The sequence below is a fragment of the Ipomoea nil genome, unplaced genomic scaffold, assembly GCF_001879475.1.
Source record: "Ipomoea nil cultivar Tokyo-kokei standard unplaced genomic scaffold, Asagao_1.1 scaffold0937, whole genome shotgun sequence".
In the NCBI taxonomy this organism is placed as follows: Eukaryota; Viridiplantae; Streptophyta; class Magnoliopsida; order Solanales; family Convolvulaceae; genus Ipomoea; species Ipomoea nil.
In genome coordinates, this window is record NW_017617365.1 from 1,267,157 (window position 1) to 1,284,614 (window position 17,458).

Here is a 17,458-nt window from a genome sequence, read left to right on the forward strand (position 1 = left end):
TTATGAGATTATGAATTTACAGTTATGTAATTATGAATTTTCTGTACATTCATAATCTCATAACAGCAAATTCATAATCTCATAACAGAACATTCATAATTTCATAACAGAAAATTCATAATCTCATAAAAGAAAATTCATAATTTCATAACTGCAAATTCATAAATCCATGCCTGCACATTTATAATTTATGAGTGTTGAAGAAACTTATGCGAAGAGGAAGTGAAATCGTAAAATATGAATATGAAGAAGAAAAGTCGCGCTGTTAATTAAAAAAAAAAATTGGTGAAAAATAACGGTACCCGTAAACACCGTTACTGTTTGGGACCGTATTCACCATAGATGGTGAACACAGTTCCATGGCATAACGATTGTTGACTCTTAAGGTAGGCCAACACATTGTAATCATGTTTTTCTTTGCATTAATAAAAATGTTTGTTTAAAGCAAATCCTAATAAATTTGTATAAAATCACCATACTTTAAATCCTTAAAAAAGTTAATATAACAAAAGAGCTATATTTTCAATTTTTTTTTAAAAAGAACATATATATAAAACATTCGCTCATAAAAGTACAAACTACAATTTAAAAGTAAGACAAACAAATAATATAATGGTGCGAAACTTGAAATAGACCCTAGGTATATAATAATACAAATAAAGAGATGAGACCAAACTACCAAAGAAAGAAAAGTCGAGGAAAGTGAAGGAAATTAGTGGACTTGTACTAGTAGTAGTTGCCCATAAACACTTTCCCCAACTTCAAAAACAGCGCATCCCACCACTAAAACGAGCAATTACAGTACCAATAAGTAATTAAGCGATAATGTTTGTTTCTTAAAGAAATAGTCAAGCCTCATTTTAGATAATAATGTATCCACATTTCAGTTTCCAAACGCGGAGTTGGAAGGATAAGCATAGGGCGCCGCCATTGTGAACCTGTCAAATTTCAACAAACACGTTTTAGTGTCTCCTTATACATAAATACATAACTCATCCATATATATATCTGCGTGGGAGAAAATTTTATAATGATAAAATCAACATACATCTTTACAAAAAAAAAAAAAAAAAAAGTTGTATTTTTGTAAATAATTATCATTTTATTTATAAAATGTTACTGCCTTTTATATTTATAATAATATGCATGAATCTTGTTGGCATTGTATAATTTTTTCATATATAAAGCATATTATATATGGAAAATGTTAATTTTTCTTTGTAAAACTATCTCCTATATTAATCTCTTGATTGGATATTATATATAAGACTTTAAAAAGAATTCTTTATATATATATATATATATATATATATATATATATATATATATATATATATATATATATATATATATATATTGGGTATACCCAAGGTTATCACCGTCAAATACAGTGACTAACCCTCCTCGCTATATTGTAAGCACCTCTTTTGGGTGGGACAACTGTTCTAGAAATTTAAGGTTGCTCTCTCCAGGTTTGATTTCTTTATATTTTTTAATTATATGTAAATTGGTTGATATCACTATGAATTAATTAGATAATGTAATACAAATAGTTAACATAGTAGCCAAATACTTTTTAAATGAATACAATAATAATGATATTTTAGGATGTAAAAATTAAAAAATAATTTTAAAAGTAAATGTAAACACTATTAAATTGATACTAGCTTCCACTTTTGGTTTTCGGTATTGATTTATTTCAATTTCAATTATTAAGTTTAAAAAACATTTCACTTTAATTTCAAAGTGCTCAAAATATCTTTACTTTGTGAACAAATTTCACAAAATTACACCATACAGCATTTAATAATACTTTGGATATTTTGAATTAAAAGTGTAATTTTGTTATAATAAAGAACAAAAATAAATTAGATTAAATTAAAAATAAAAATATCATTATAATGAAATGAATAAAAGAGAAATAAGTTCTATAATGCCTATCGGATTATCAGTACTTGTACTTCTTTGGGAGAAGAAGTACTATGAGCACGCCGCACGCCATTCCCACATTTTATTATTATTATTATTATTATTATTATTATTATTATTATTATTATTTTATTTTTTTTTAGAAAATCGTGATTTTTGAAGTGAAGTTTTTGACTTCTTTTTTCTTTTTCTTGAGGTGGTCGACATAAATTAGTCAAGTAGGAAATAGGAGTCAATTTTGGCATCCTTCTAAGCCAAGACGAATGGTATCCTTATTTCTACAGAATTCTATGTCGTTTAACAAAATTTTATTTAATTAATTAAAAATGAAGTCTTTATGACTAGTATAAAATTTTATACAAAAATATAAATAGATATTTTATTAAGGATGCAAGTAAGTGATCTGATTTTATTAGGTGAATAGGTGCGACATTATTTTGGTAAAACCGTTGAATTGGATAATGTAACGAGAAACATGTGGTACATTTGCTGTTGACCAAATTATGGCTGAAATCAAATGGGACCAGCTAGTATATATGAATTAAGAAAATTCTACACAACTTAAAATAGTGATGTCTCTTCATTTTTTATTGTAATATTTTAATTTGGATACTATATATTTTATTTTGAGCAAAAATTTGTGGAGACCGTCTCACGGATCTTTGTCTGTGTGATAGATCGGGTCAAGATAAAATGTAATATTTACTATTACATTTGCTAGTATAAGTATTGCATTTGCATATTGACCCAACTCATATTTGCATATATATTGACATGACCCGTCTCACAAATAAATATCCGTGAGATGTGAGATGTGAGACATTTTTACACAAGTGTGCCCCTTTATTTTGACGATACATCTTCTTTAATTTTTGTACTATTATAAAATATATATTATAGAAAAATTCTATAACATGACTTACCAAGTAGTAAGAATGTCAGTACATTGTTATAAATAGGAAAAAAATACGAATCTTAGATAATGAAAATAAAATATTTAAGGTGCATCAATTTAACTCGGTGAGTATGTTTAAATTTTAAAGTGCATTATTTTTTAGCTTAAGGTGTATAAGTTCAAAGCTTAAGTTGCGTAAGTTTATAGCTTTAGGTGCCTAAGTTTAAAGTTTAAGGTGGTTTAAAGCTTAAAGTGTAAGTTTAATTTATAGCTTAAGGACGTATATTAAAAGTTTAAGATGCATCAGTTCAACTCTTAAGGTACGTATGCTTAAAGCTTAAGGTGCATAAATTCGAAGTTTAAGGTGCGCCAGTTCGAGACACTTGATCATTTGCATCCATGTTGCTAGGAAGTGCATTTTAAAAAAAAATCATTTAATTTGATCGTCGTTGATCTAGATTAAATTAACGGCTCAGATCTAACATCATTTTTCATTTGGGAGAAGTTTGTCTAATTTATGCACAAGTTTAATTTGCTGGTTCTCACAGGAGATCAATAATATAATATGCATAAAATTGATAGGGAAAATAGAAATTTATGCCCCTCCATAATATGTCAATTATCAATGTTATTCCTAAATTATTAGTGGTGTAAATATTGCCCCTCAATTTTCAAAACGGTACACATATATTGCCCTCCCATACAGTACGGAAGGGGCAATATATGTACCGTTTCAAAAATTGAGGGACAACATTTACACTTGGAAGGGGCAATATATGTATCGTTTTGAAAATTAATGGGCAACATTTACACCACTAATAATTCAGGGGTGACATTGATAATTGGCATATTATAGAAGGACATAAATTACAATTTTCCCAAATTGATATAAAAGGAGTAACGTAACATATAATACAAACCTCTCTTTCCGCTTGAGTAAAAACCTTTGCAGTGACATCCTTCTGTGTAATGGCATATCTGCAATCATAATCCACAACATTAATAAGAAGAAGTATCTTATTTAAATGCACCCATAATTTCTAATACAGATGTGCTATTATATTTTCTTTGTATATCCAACACAAATATTGAAAAAATTAATATTAAAAAAAAAAAAAAAAAAAAAAAAAAAAAAAAAAAAAAAAGAAGAAGAAGAAGAAGAGAAGCTTGATTACCTCCGCTAAGCTTATCCACGGCGATGGAATGAGCGGAGTCTGAAGTTCCGAGGATGCCTTCATGAGCAAGTCTGAGAATATTCTCCGCCTACACAATTTTTTTTCTACTTTTCAAACAAAATTTTGCAAAAAACATATAAAGATAAAAAAGATAAAAAAAAACGGCGGATTGTTATATTGTTATATTGTTAAAGCATATATATAATACGGACCTGGAGCGGATTGACGTCAAAAACGGCGACGCTTCCATTGTAGAAAACAGTCAAGGGAGTAGACTCCATGGAAGAAAAGAGAAGCTGATCCTCCTTGGAAGAAAGATAGGAGGAGGGCTTTGGAGCGGCCTGCAAATCACTGGTGTTTTCCATGGATGCAAAACTGGCGGAGGCAGTAGCGATCACATTCTTAAGAAGCTCCGGATTAATTTTTGAAATGGCTGCAAGCAAGAGAGAGAGAGAGAAATGAAATCAAAACTATTTCAATCCGATCAGCCGGCGGCGAAGCATAGAAAGCGAAATGCTACGAGTTTCAGACGGAAAAATAAATATGTGCGAACTAACCACGGAAGCTTCTCCGGCGATCGAAGAGCTTGGAAGGCGGAGGAGGCTTTGCGGCGGCCTCTTTCTCCAGACGGAAGAAATCGAGTTCCACGGCCGCTGCGGCAGATGATCTCGACATTGCGAGAGAGATGAAATCGGATTTCAGATTTCTGCGGAGAGAGAGTTGAGAATTTTGATTTTTGAGGGAGAAATAGGATGAATATGAATTATTTATATATCTCGAGAAAAGGGTTGGCGCCAGGGGCAGGACAAGTAAGAGAATTTCCCCTGTTTGAGATTATATAGATATTATTATATAAATATAGTAACATACATATGAAAAATGCTGAGGACGGACCCAATAAAGAATATATATATTCCCATCATGCATTTAAGTAAAAATAAAATAAAATAAATGATATTTTTTGGTTTCATTATTAGGGTACATATTCACATCATCCATAATGGAAATATAAGATGCAATAAAGTGAAAAGAATATCATTTATTGCATTGAGTGCTGTGGACCAATAAGCTCACTATCAATTGTTATATTGAGAATCAAATTTCACCAAAATCAAACACTTATATTGGTTGTTTAATCAAGTCAAACAGTTAAAAATAGTCAAATAAGTTAAAATTGATCGATAAGCTAACTATGTTACCAAGCAGAGCTAATAAGGGTGTTTAGATACTGGGCTGATCAGCAATTTTTCAGCTTATTTAACCAACTTTGGTTGTTTGACATAATCAATCAGCCAAAATGGGTGTTTGGTAAAATAACTTTTTCTTTGAGATGATTGTGTTAAACAACTAAAATTAGAAACGCTACTTTGAGCCGCGTTTCCATTCAACTTCTTGATCTTTTTATTTTTAAGACTAATCTACCACATTGGAGCTTCACCACAAGATGCCATGAAAATCTATCTCAAAAACAAGAGTGAAGAAAAGTATTTTTACTGATATTTTCTACAACAAAGATTGAGTAGTAGAAACCACAAATAACATAGAAAAACAAACGAACAAATACCAATTTTGATCCCACGAGTATTAGTAAAATGATAATTTTGGTCCACATGTTTAATTTTTATCAATTTTCATCCACGATTATTGTTTTAGTACCAATTTTCATCCACGACTATTTTTAGTGCCAAAATTCATCATGCTGGACAACTCTACATTAAAGATGTATTGATATCTAAAATATTTAAGGGTATTTTCGTCATTTTCAAATTTAGATCTAAATTTGAGCATGAATAAAAAGGGGTTTAATCCCGAAGATCAATCTCATTTCACAATTATCTTCCTCATCTTATCTTAATTTGAGGAGAAGAACTGCGAATTGGGATCGATCTTAAGACTTAAATCCATTTATGTATGCTCAAATTGGGGTCGTAATTTGAAAAGGACGAAAATACCCTTAATAATTTCATATTTCGGCATGTCTTAAACAAAATGGTGATCGGCGTGATGAATTTTGGCACTAAAACAATAGTCGTGGATGAAAATTGGTAGGAATTAAACATGTGGACCAAAATTGTTATTTTGCTAATACTTGTGGGACCAAAATTGGTATTTGCTCAAAATCAAACTCAAAACAAAAGACATGAAAATCATTTTTCTATTGAGATTTCTATTACAAAATTGAGCGGCGTAAGCACAAAACACAGAGATTCAAAACCAAAAATAAAACAGAAGAATATGCAATTTTTTTTATTAAGATGTTCTACTGCAAAATCGAGCAATGAAAGTCACAGAGATCCACAGAAAACCAACAAAAATTAATAATAATAAAAACGTAATTTTTGTACAAAGATTTTCTACAACAAACCCGAATATCTTTACTTCTTTCTTTAGATTCTCACCAACTCTCAACTTCGAACTCCCAAACCACTGTCGTTGATGATGCTCCATTTTTATCGCTATGAGTTGCTCTCGCCACAAATGGAGGTAAAGGGAAATGGAATGCGAGTTTAATTAGGGTATTTGCTTTTCATTTGTCATATTTTGTATAATTATGTTTTGGCCCCAATAATTTGTTATGATTTCAAATTCACCCTTTTAATAACAACAATAACAACAACAACAACAACAACAACAATAATAATAATAACAACTTCAAAATAAAATTATTTTTAAATTCATAATTAAAAATAATTTATGATGATAACTATTATTATAATAAAAATAAACTATATTAAACTTTATATAATAACTGATGCGCAAAAAATAAGTGTCCAATTTTAATATTTTATATTAAAATGTAAAATTTATTTAGATTTTAGATATTTAAATTATTGTAAATAATAATAATAATAATAATAATAATAATAATAATAATAATAATAATAATAATAATGTCCCGATTGGTCATTTACATGCAACTAGCTTATAGTAAACATCTCATTTAACAAACATCTTTTTGTAACCAACTAATACAATCAATTGGTCAAATACTCAAATCAGTTAACACAATAAGCTATTAGCTACCAACTAAACCAATTAGCTATCAGTTAACACGAATTTGCCAAAGGGTATTTGGAATTGGATATTGGCTGATCAGCCTTTTTTCAGCTTATTTGAACAACTTTTGTTGTTTGACTTAGTCAATTAGCTAAAATTGGAAACGCTACTTTGAGCAACATTTCCATTCAACCTCTTGATCTTTTTATTTTTAAGACCAATATGCCCCATTGTAGCTTCACCACAAGATGCTATGAAAATCTATCTCAAAAACAAAAGTGAAGAAAAAACTTTTTTACCGATATTTTCTACGACAAAGATTGAGTTGTGGAAGCCACAAATAACATAGAAAATCAAACTAAAAACAAAAGACTTGAAAATCATTTTTGTATTGACATTTCTATTACAAAATTAAGTGGCTTAAGCACAAAACAAAGAGATTCAAACCCAAAAATGAAATAGAAGAATATGCAATATTTGTACTGAGGTGTTATATTACAAAATCGAGCAATTAAAGTCACAGAGATACACAGAAAACCAAACAAAAAAATTAATAATAATATAAATTTAATTTTTGTACTAAGATTTTTTACTACAAACCCGAATATCTTTTCTTCTGTTTTTTTTTTCGGATTTTCACCAACCCTCAACATCAAACTTCCAAACCACTACCGTCGATGATGTTCCGTTTCTGTCGCTCTAAGTTGCTCTCGCCGCAAATGGAGGTAAAGGGAAATGGAATGCGAGTTTAATTAGGGCATTTAGTTTTTATTTGTCATATTTTTATAATTATATTTTGGCCCCAATAATTTGTTATGATTTCAAATTAACCCTTTTAACAACAACAACAACAACAAAATAAAATTATTTTAAAATTTATATATTCATAATTAAAAATAATTTATGATGATGATTATTATTATTATAAAAAATAAATTATATTAAACTTTACATAATAATAAAAATAAAAATGTCCTTATTGGTCAGCTAATAGTAAACATTTAATTTACCAATCACCTTGAGAGAATCACTACATGCCATCTGAGCATAATGTGTTTGGCAATAACTTATGTTTATTTACATGTACATAATCTTCTATTCATATATACTTTCTCAATCTAGCGAAACACAAAGAGTCAACACCGCCTCCACTGAAGGCTCTATCTCATGACCTCCCATATGGGAGAATCACTACATGCCATCTGAGCATAATGTGCTTGCCAATAACTTATATTTATTTACATGTACATAATCTTTAATTTGAAGGTACATAATATATTAACTACAGATACAAAATTATTTGAATCTCCTTTTGGATCTAGTCCCACAATATATACAATGTGGATCATAGTTAATAATAGTATAATTTGCGGTTCACTATACTCTATAACTTTAACAAGAAAAAAAAAAAGAAAAAAAACTCCGATCCGTAATATTTTTTAAAGACAAAATTTGTATCTTAAATGACTACCAGGGACGGAGCCAGAAATTCGATTGAGGGGGGGAGGGGGGGGGGGGGGGGGCGAAGTAGGACGGATTCAGAAATTTTTTCCAGTAAAAGCGAAACATTCAAACAAAAGATATAATTTTAAAAAAAAATTATCTAAGAAATTTTTTTTTTTATAACCATTACTTAAGAAATTATAATTTTTTCCAGTAAAAGCGAAACATTCAAACAAAAGATATAATTTTAAAAAAAAATTATCTAAGAATTTTTTTTTTTTTTTTATAACCATTACTTAAGAAATATAATTGTAATTTAATAAAATAATTTGAATATAAAACACATTATAAATTTTACATATATATGTATTAAAATATTAAAAAAGTAAAGGACAAAATATGTTAATGTAAGATTTTGAACCCAAGACTTTTCTTATTACCATAGATATGCTCTACCAACTAATCTAACTCTTTACTTGTTGACATTTACTAGTTTTTTTATACTAGTACTAACACATATACTATATATACATATATACATATACATATTATATATGGAGTGGGGGTGGGGTGAGGGGGGGCAGTTGATCCCCCTGCCCCCCCTCTGGCTCCGTCCCTGATGACTACTAATTATGTTATTTAAATTTTACAGAAAATTGAACGTGGAACATAACCTATATATATCATATAATATGTGATGGTTTTATTGAGACCGGGTCCACCATAAACTAGATATAAAAATATAGAACGAGATAGGAAAAGAATAACTTTTATTACCCGGGGCACTAGGTTCAAAATAACACGTATAAAGCTCGAGGTACAGGCCCAGAATGGCGGCCCAAAGGATGGACTATAGCTGACTATGCTACTATCAAGAATCGAACTCAGTTGAGAGGGTTGAAAAAATGGGATCAAGACCGCTAGATGGTAGTGCTCATCGTGTCCTTATTGTCCCTTGCTAAGAATCCAGACCCCCTATTTATAGCATATTCCCTGTGTACGCCATCAGATCGACACCCTTCTACCAATGTCACATGTCCCATGTTGCCCGGCTAAACATTCGCCACTTCTCTCCTGCATCGGTTACACCGACCCACCACTCCCGGAGTACTCGCGCGGAGGCCGCATGCCAAGACCTGCCATCCTCCCAACCCCCCGCATCGCACACGGCCCCCGCGCGAGAGGTATTGTGTCGCGCCCAGGCGCGCACCAGTCATGCTCGGGCCGCTCCCAGCCCCGCGCAGGGTGCGCCGTCGCTGGTTGGGGCCAGCGCCCCAGCCGGCGACCACCTCTGGCAAGCGGGCGGCCACCGACCACCTTTTCCGGTAGCCCACCTCCATGTACACCACCACCCCCTCCCCCACTTACACCAGCTTCCCTTCGATCCATCTACAGCGTTGGGCTAGTCCACTAAGCCTTCAGCCCATGTCCCATATCCCCATCAATATGTATGAGACAATCTCAACTAAATTGGTCACGTTATTGACTTTATAATCACAAGGTTCCAAATTTGACTTATAGATAGTGAGAATTGTTGCCTATTTGCCTTCTTAGTTTGGCCAATCAGCTAACTAGAGTTACAAAGTAGGATTACCCATGCAAACCCTTGGTTTCACTCATCATATTATTTGAATTAAAAAAATAAATAAATGTGGAATATAACCTATATAATATAATATGCATGAGACAATCTCAATGAAGTTGGTTAACTTGTTGGTTTGATAATCTGAAATTCTAAATTTAACTTACAGTCAAAATAACTGCTTATTGACTTTCTTGATTTAACTAACTAGTTGACTAGATTTACACGCTGTTAAATTTACAAGATATCATTTCCTCTGTGTAGACTTTGGTTTCACTTTGTCATCCAAAATATAAAAGTATATAATATAATATGCATTATTAAAACGTGACACTACGGAAGAGATTCCTGTTGAAGCCGCTCTAGTGGAATCCAACGTTGGCTAAGCAAACACGCAATCCCACAAGAAGAAGGTTTTCTGTAGTGGGTTGAGGGGGCCAAAACAATCTTTCACCTAATTTAGGGAGTACAAACAAAAACATTATTATTCTTACCTGACAACTGACAACTATCACCTACTGATCGGTGATTTTTAGATGTGGGGATGTGTATTTTTTTTATGTTTTTTTTGGAAGATTAGATGTGTATTTTCTATGTTTCTATTGATTATTACCGGCATTTTGATGTGAGAAATATTAAAGAATATTGATGGTAATAGTCTTAAATGTAGTTTTGAGTAAGTGAACGACAAGTAGTAATTTTGAATATAAGATTTTGCTTGTCCTCTATTATCTATAGGGGTTATGTATTTATATATACAAGCTAATGTGTAATTAATCTATTCTAATAAGTGCAACGGCTCCATACTCAATCAGTCAATACCCCTAATTAATAAGTGCATCGTTCTCCATAATATGTGCATGCAGTCACGTAGTTTTGTGTTAAGTGTAACGATTTCACCCGCTCTTACATGCTCAACTCTAGACCGTTGATTCTCAACTGACAATCATGGATGGCTGAGGCCTGAGAGTAGACCTCTATGGGTATCCATTCGGTTAATAACATAACCGAATTTATAAATATTTTGACTATAAACCGAACCAAAATTTCTATTTCGAAATTAACTAAACCGAAATTTTTTCACTTAATCGCTTGGTTAACAAATTAACAGAAATATTTTAGTTTAATTTTTAAAAAAAACATTGAAATTTATAAATAAAATTTTTCGATTCATACTTTCACACAACAAAATAGTCATTGCATCAATATATAAATGATAATTTTTTTTAAAAAAAAATAGTGTAATAGTATGATATATGAATTATAAATAATTAAAACATATATAAGCATGTAATTCGGTTAATTTAGTTAATCGTACTTTTAAACCAAATTAATCATTAATCAAAATTCTAAAAAATCCTTAACCATTAACCAAACAAAATATTTTTGTTAAAAATGGTTAACTGAATTTTTTTGATTCGGTCGGTTAACTGTGTTGTCACCAAATTGTGCACACCGTACCCCTACCGTCCTCGGCATATTTTGTTTTATTTTCTTCTTTTCTACCTTTTTTTTTTGTTTATTATAAATAAATTTGTACTAAAAAAAAAAGTTTATTTATTTATGTTTTTTCTTTTTATTTATTTATATTTATTCAGTATTGCACCTATAGGGACTGGGACTTGAGTAGATCGAGCCCAGTACTCAGACAAGGCTCAACCCCACTCTCATTCCTCCCCTATTTCTTTGTGCTTTTTTTTAAACCTCACTTTTATGGTTTACGCCAAAGAAACTCACAAAATTTTAACTGAAATTGCCCAGATTTTAAAATTGGGTACATGTGCGCCATTGATCCAATCGTTTAATCAATGTTTTTCTTTCCAAAAGATTGAACCCCAACCCTAAGGGGCCCCACACCCCTGCTTGACAGAGTATCTGGGAGGATGTAAATTATGGTAATTCAACTGAACATGAACCACAGAGGCTAGACATTTGCTTACTGCGCACAAGGAGCCCCTTCACTTTGAGAGGTTTCTCCCACACCGCCACTGTTGAGACTCGATCCCTAGTCTTTTTTTTTTTTTGGGTAATAAAATTAATTTATCTTGATTGCATAATTTATGTATAAACTTGTGCAAATAACCAGCTTAGTTGGCATGAGTGCCGTGCACTCTTGTTCCTTAAGAGAGGTCGGGAGTTCGAACCCCCTCTCGTATGGAAAAAATCAATCTGGCCAGCACTTTGCCCCTTAATTGGGCCGGCCCGGTGTAAACGGGGACTAGTCTGAGTATGGTACAGGTTTAAAGGTGTCTCCTACAGTTAGGGTCTGCTCAGGACACCTCGTGGTCTGACAAAAAAAAAAAAACTTGTACAAATAAATTACACCTCACACCATAGAAATATGTGCAATATCGAGTCACAATATACAACATATGTAAATCTCATACGCATTCATTCCACAAAAATCATAATAAGTACTCCGTAACATACAATACAAACACTAAAATATTAATCGCAATTAAACAGTAAATTATAACAAAATGACAAATTGATTCATCAAGAACAAGATACTTGTTTTAGCATACCATACATGAACAAGATACTTGAACCACACATCTCTAACGTCATCAATCTCTTGTTAATTGTAGCTCAATTTTTTTGAATCTTCGCCAACTCTACAAAGTTTTAAATTGAGTTATGTAATTATATATATACAGTCAATTAAAAAATTATTTTGTTGAAATTAACTCATTAAGATTTTTTAAATGACATTCATACTAATATTTTTTTAGTATATTGTTTCAGTAATTGTGTGATGACCGATAATATATAGTGACTTAATGAAGTTGTATTAATAATTATAATGAATTAGCAATAGTGATTTTATAAACATATAGTAATTACGTAATGAATATGCAGTAGTAACTTTATTTAATTGTTAGTTAATTAAAAATTTTTACAATATTAATATGAGTTTCATTTAAATGATCTTAATTAGAATTTTTTAATAACATATATATTATGCGTTAATTTTATTTGTACAAAAAAAAAAGAGAAAAGTAAATTGAAGTTAAAATATAAAAGAATTTAAAGAGAAAAAATATTAATTTATAAAAATAAAATGAAAATTTTAAATAAATTTAAAAATCTTCAATCAACAATTAAATACTACACATTTTATTAAATTATTGATATATATTATTTTTTGAATCCAGCATCATACCGGGTAGGTATTGGAGAATTTTTCTAATTTTGATTAGACATGATAAAAATGTGATAAGGGAAAGGGAACACAAATTCCTATTGAAGCCACACAAGTGGGATCCACGGCTAGTTGGCTTTGTAAACACGCAATCCACAAGCTTTCAAGTTTCGCCTAATTTACTCCTACTCTTATTTATTTAATTATTTTTTCATTTATTGTCGGTATTGTGGCTGCATGTTTCTTTGAGGGACACTACTACTAAAAATGCATTCCTACCTCCCACTTCTTGATGATGATATTTTGTATGTTTATTATTCAACTTTTGAATAAATAATAATGCAAAATGCATTTTAATTTGTATTATATTCATTGACGTATTAGAGAAAATTTCACTTTTAGTCTTTGATTATTGTGATATTGACATATTTAGTTTTATATTCTTTTAATTTTGTCATATATATTACATTCATGACTTTCATTTGATTGCCACCATCGTTAAAAATTTCGTTAATTTACCGTTAGAATTAACAAATGACAAAGAAAAAATCTTTACACATATCGCAACTCGTATTTTGAACACATTAGAAATATCATAAATATCAGAAGATGTAATATCGTAACTCATAGAAACATAAGTTACGATATGTGTAAGGATTTTTTTTCCTTTGTTATTTATCAACTTAAGGATATCATCAGTATATCACTGTGTTTCAATATTGTAATTCCTATTTCGGACACATTAGAAATATCATAAATATCAAAGGATGTAATATCTTAACTCATAGAAATAAGTTCGAAATATAAGTTATAATATTGAAACACAGTAATATCCTTAAATTGACATATAACAAAGGAAAAAATCCTTACGCATATCGTAACTCATATTTCTCTGAGTTACGATATTATATTACATCCTTAGATATTTATGATATTTCTAATGTATTCGCAATATGAGTTACAATATGTGTAAGGCTTTTTTCCTTTGTTACTTGTCAATTCTAATGGTAAATTAACGGAAGACTAATGGTGGCAATCAAATGAAAATTATGGATGTAATATGACAAAATTAAAAGAATATGACTAAATGTGACAATGCTACAATAGTCGAGGACTAAAAGTGGAAGTTGCTCAAAGTCATGGATGTAATATGGAAAAATTAAAAGAATATGAGTAAATATGGTAATACTAACCAAATTAAAGGTCTTGTGGTCGAACGACATAGTTGTGGCTTCTCAAAAGAGAGGTCTCAAGTTCTCAGCAGGTTGAGAAAGTATGTGTGAACAGATACTACAGAAAAAATGATAATACTGCAATAGTCAAGGATTAAACGTGGAATTTGATCTTTTATTTATTATGTGAAACTATCTAGCAGTTTATTAATACAACTCAAATTTATAGGGGGAATGCTTTTTTTATTTTTTATTTTTTATTTTTTATTTTTTGGGTATGTTTTTACCGCTTAAAATTCCTCTTTGATATTACTAAATTATTAAATGGCTCAGTAGTTTTTTTTAGCAAATACCAATTTTGGTCCCACGAGTATTAGTAAAATGATAATTTTTATCTACATGTTTAATTTATACCAATTTTTATTCACGATTATTATTTTAGTACCAATTTTCATCCACAATTATTGTTTTAGTGCCAAAATTTATCACGCCGGTCACCCCTTCGTTTAACATGCCGAAATATGAAATTATTAAGAGTAGTTTCACGCTTTTCAAATTAGGATCCCTATTTGAGCATGAATAAAGGTATTTAAGCCCCAATATTTATCCCAATTCGCATTTTTCTGCCTCAAATTACAGGGCATTTGGTTGGAAGGAATGAATTAAGGGGGAAAGTAATTGTAATTCGGTGGGAAAAGAATAAGGTGAGAATAAAGTAGGAATTACAATTACATTATTTGGTAAGGAGGAATATAATGAAAATGGGAGAAGTGATATAAAGACTAAAATACCCTTTGTGTAATAATATTAATAATAACATTCAAGGATAAATATGTAATTTCCTTCCCTTTCCCTTTGGATGAATTCATTGAATTGCAATTCATAGGGGGAACCTATGAATTGCAATTCAATGAATTGAGGGAATTGCAATTCCCTCAAACCAAACAGTGTAGTTTATCATTTCATTGAATTGTAATTCAATTCCAATGCAATTCATGCCAATTGGAATCGATCTTAGGGTAGGATGAGGAGGAGAACTGCGAATTAGGATAGATCTTAGGGCTTAAATTAATTTATTTATGCTCAAATTAGAATCTTAAGTTAAAAATGACGAAAATGCCCTTAAAATTTTTAGATTTCGGGATGTCTTAAATAGATGGGTGATCGAAGTGATGAATTTTAGTACTCAAATAATAGTCATGAATTAAAATTGGTACTAAAACAATAGTCGTAGATAAAATTGGTAGGAATTAAACATGTGGACCAAAACCGTCATTTTGCTAATACTCGTGGGACCAAATTTGGTATTTGCTCAATTTTTTTTTATTTTTTTAAAGAACAAATTGCACTTTTGGTCCTGTGAGTATTAGGGTACTGACAATTTGAGTACGTGACTTTCAAAACTCCCAATTTAAACCTTTAACTATGCAATTTTTGACAGATTTGGTCCTCCGGGCCAAATTGCCGGCCAATTTTGGCCGGAAAAAGATTTAATGCTTCGAATTAATTTCTGATGAGGGTAAAATTGTCATTTCACTCCCTTCTTCTTCATTTTCCCTTTCTTCTTCGTTCTTCTTCTTCTTCGCTCACCGGTTCTATCCCTTTCCATTTTGAATGCATTGAATGTTTGGCTTCCACATTGAATGCATTGATGTTTGGCTTCGTAACAACGCCAATTGTCCAATCTGCAGAAACTGCATTTCCTCGTGGCGATTTTTTCGAACCCCGGCGGTTCTACTGGCAATTTCACGGCGGCCGGGAGTAATGAAGACGACGGCGTTGTTATTGAACTTGATGAGGATCTGCCGATCATCCCGTCTCCGACACCGAAATTTGCGAGAAAAAATCGGAGAAAATTCAGGCGAGTTACCAGCGTTGGGGATGAGTGCATTGACATTAGGCAAAAGGATGAGCAATTTGCGGTTCAACCGATCAGGAGATCTTTCTCGATGGACTCGGCGGCGGACCGGCGGGTTTATTTGGCAGTTCAGAAGGAAGTTCAGCAGCAGAAACGCCGGCAGCATGAGATCATAAGTTCCGGCGAGAGTAGTAGTAGCAGAATTAACAAGAAGTCGTTTTTCTCTTTCGGGTATGGACGAGGATCAAAAAATTCAGTTCAAACTGCAGGTTCATTTGGAACCTTAGCTTGACGTCATATTATAATTCTTGTTCTTCTTTTGACTTTTTAGTGATTATCATTTATGTTTTGTACTCTGATCTGACGTTTGCGTTTTCTGAATTGAAACTCAAATAATATTAGTCCCAAAATGGAAAGGGATAGAACCGGTGAGCGAAGAAGAAGAAGAACGAAGAAGAAAGTGAGAATGAAGAAGAAGGGAGTGAAATGACAATTTTACCCTCATCAGAAATTAATTCGAAGCATTAAATTTTTTTCTGGCCAAAATTGGCCGGCAATTTGGCCCGGAGGACCAAATCTGTCAAAAATTGCATAGTTAAAAGTTTAAATTGGGAGTTTTGAAAGTCACGTACTCAAATTGTCAGTACCCTAATACTCACAGGACCAAAAGTGCAATTTGTTCTTTTTTAAATGTTGAACAGTCAGAATATTGTTATTAGTAGAAAGAATGATTTGATTTTTTATTTTTTATTTTTTATTTTTTTCAGCTCATGCAGTCAAAAGTGAATGGGTGTATAACAGGACTCTTTACAGAATTAGTAACTAGCTTTTTTGTACTAAATTAAACATATCCTAATAACTCGATAAATGCACACAAGTCAAATTTACAAAATTGGTCTCAGTTTAGACCAGTATTAACTATTAAGTATTATAAACTAATTTTAAACATATTGAACAAAAATAAAAACACAATTATGGAGAAGTAAATATATGTAAGGTACACAAAATTGCTTTGTAGAAATTAATTACCGTAATTAAAAGAAAATTGTGAGAATGTGAGATGTATATTAAATGATGGAATTGAAAATTAAAATGGGATGGATCACAATGTGTAATAATATATTATCACATTATTGTGAATTATATCTTAATTTGAACAAAATAAAGTTATATAACATAATCATACTCATGTTACTTTAATTATCTTATAATTCGGACTAAACGCATCTAATTAATTAAAGATTTGTACTCAAAATTAATTAAAG

At 31.1% G+C, this 17,458-nt stretch overlaps 2 protein-coding genes across 3 annotated transcripts; one reads left to right on the forward strand and one right to left on the reverse strand.

Annotated features, from left to right (window-relative positions):
* Positions 1-562: 562 nt before the first annotated feature.
* On the reverse strand, positions 563-4,829 carry LOC109179573 (protein TIFY 9-like). 2 transcript variants are annotated; one of them, XM_019329075.1, is made up of 5 exons: positions 4,557-4,819; positions 4,212-4,432; positions 4,000-4,087; positions 3,745-3,802; positions 563-938 (listed from the first exon to the last, which is right to left on the reverse strand). In XM_019329075.1, exons 1-5 carry the CDS (start codon positions 4,672-4,674, stop codon positions 884-886), a joined length of 540 nt encoding a protein of 179 aa, XP_019184620.1. In that variant the 5' UTR covers positions 4,675-4,819; the 3' UTR covers positions 563-883. The 2 variants fall into 2 exon arrangements, with proteins under 2 accessions (XP_019184620.1, XP_019184619.1); XM_019329074.1 differs by lacking the exon at positions 563-938 and adding an exon at positions 3,287-3,406 and having other exon boundaries at positions 3,716-3,802; positions 4,557-4,829.
* An 11,019-nt stretch (positions 4,830-15,848) lies between these two features.
* LOC109179598 (RING-H2 finger protein ATL1-like) lies at positions 15,849-16,485 on the forward strand. Its single transcript, XM_019329099.1, has 2 exons — positions 15,849-15,854; positions 16,027-16,485. The coding sequence occupies exons 1-2, from the start codon at positions 15,849-15,851 to the stop codon at positions 16,483-16,485; spliced, it is 465 nt and encodes a 154-aa protein (XP_019184644.1).
* The last annotated feature ends 973 nt before the right edge of the window (positions 16,486-17,458 follow it).

Bases quoted from the DNA above. Each gene is read 5' to 3' on its own strand.
- LOC109179573 (XM_019329074.1), bottom strand. From the start codon at position 4,674: ATGTCGAGATCATCTGCCGCAGCGGCCGTGGAACTCGATTTCTTCCGT. The intron at 4,433-4,556 runs GTTAGTTCGCAC...TCTTGCTTGCAG, and splicing joins TCGCCGGAGAAGCTTCCGTG to CCATTTCAAAAATTAATCCG. The intron at 4,088-4,211 runs GTCCGTATTATA...AAAATTGTGTAG, and splicing joins TTGACGTCAATCCGCTCCAG to GCGGAGAATATTCTCAGACT.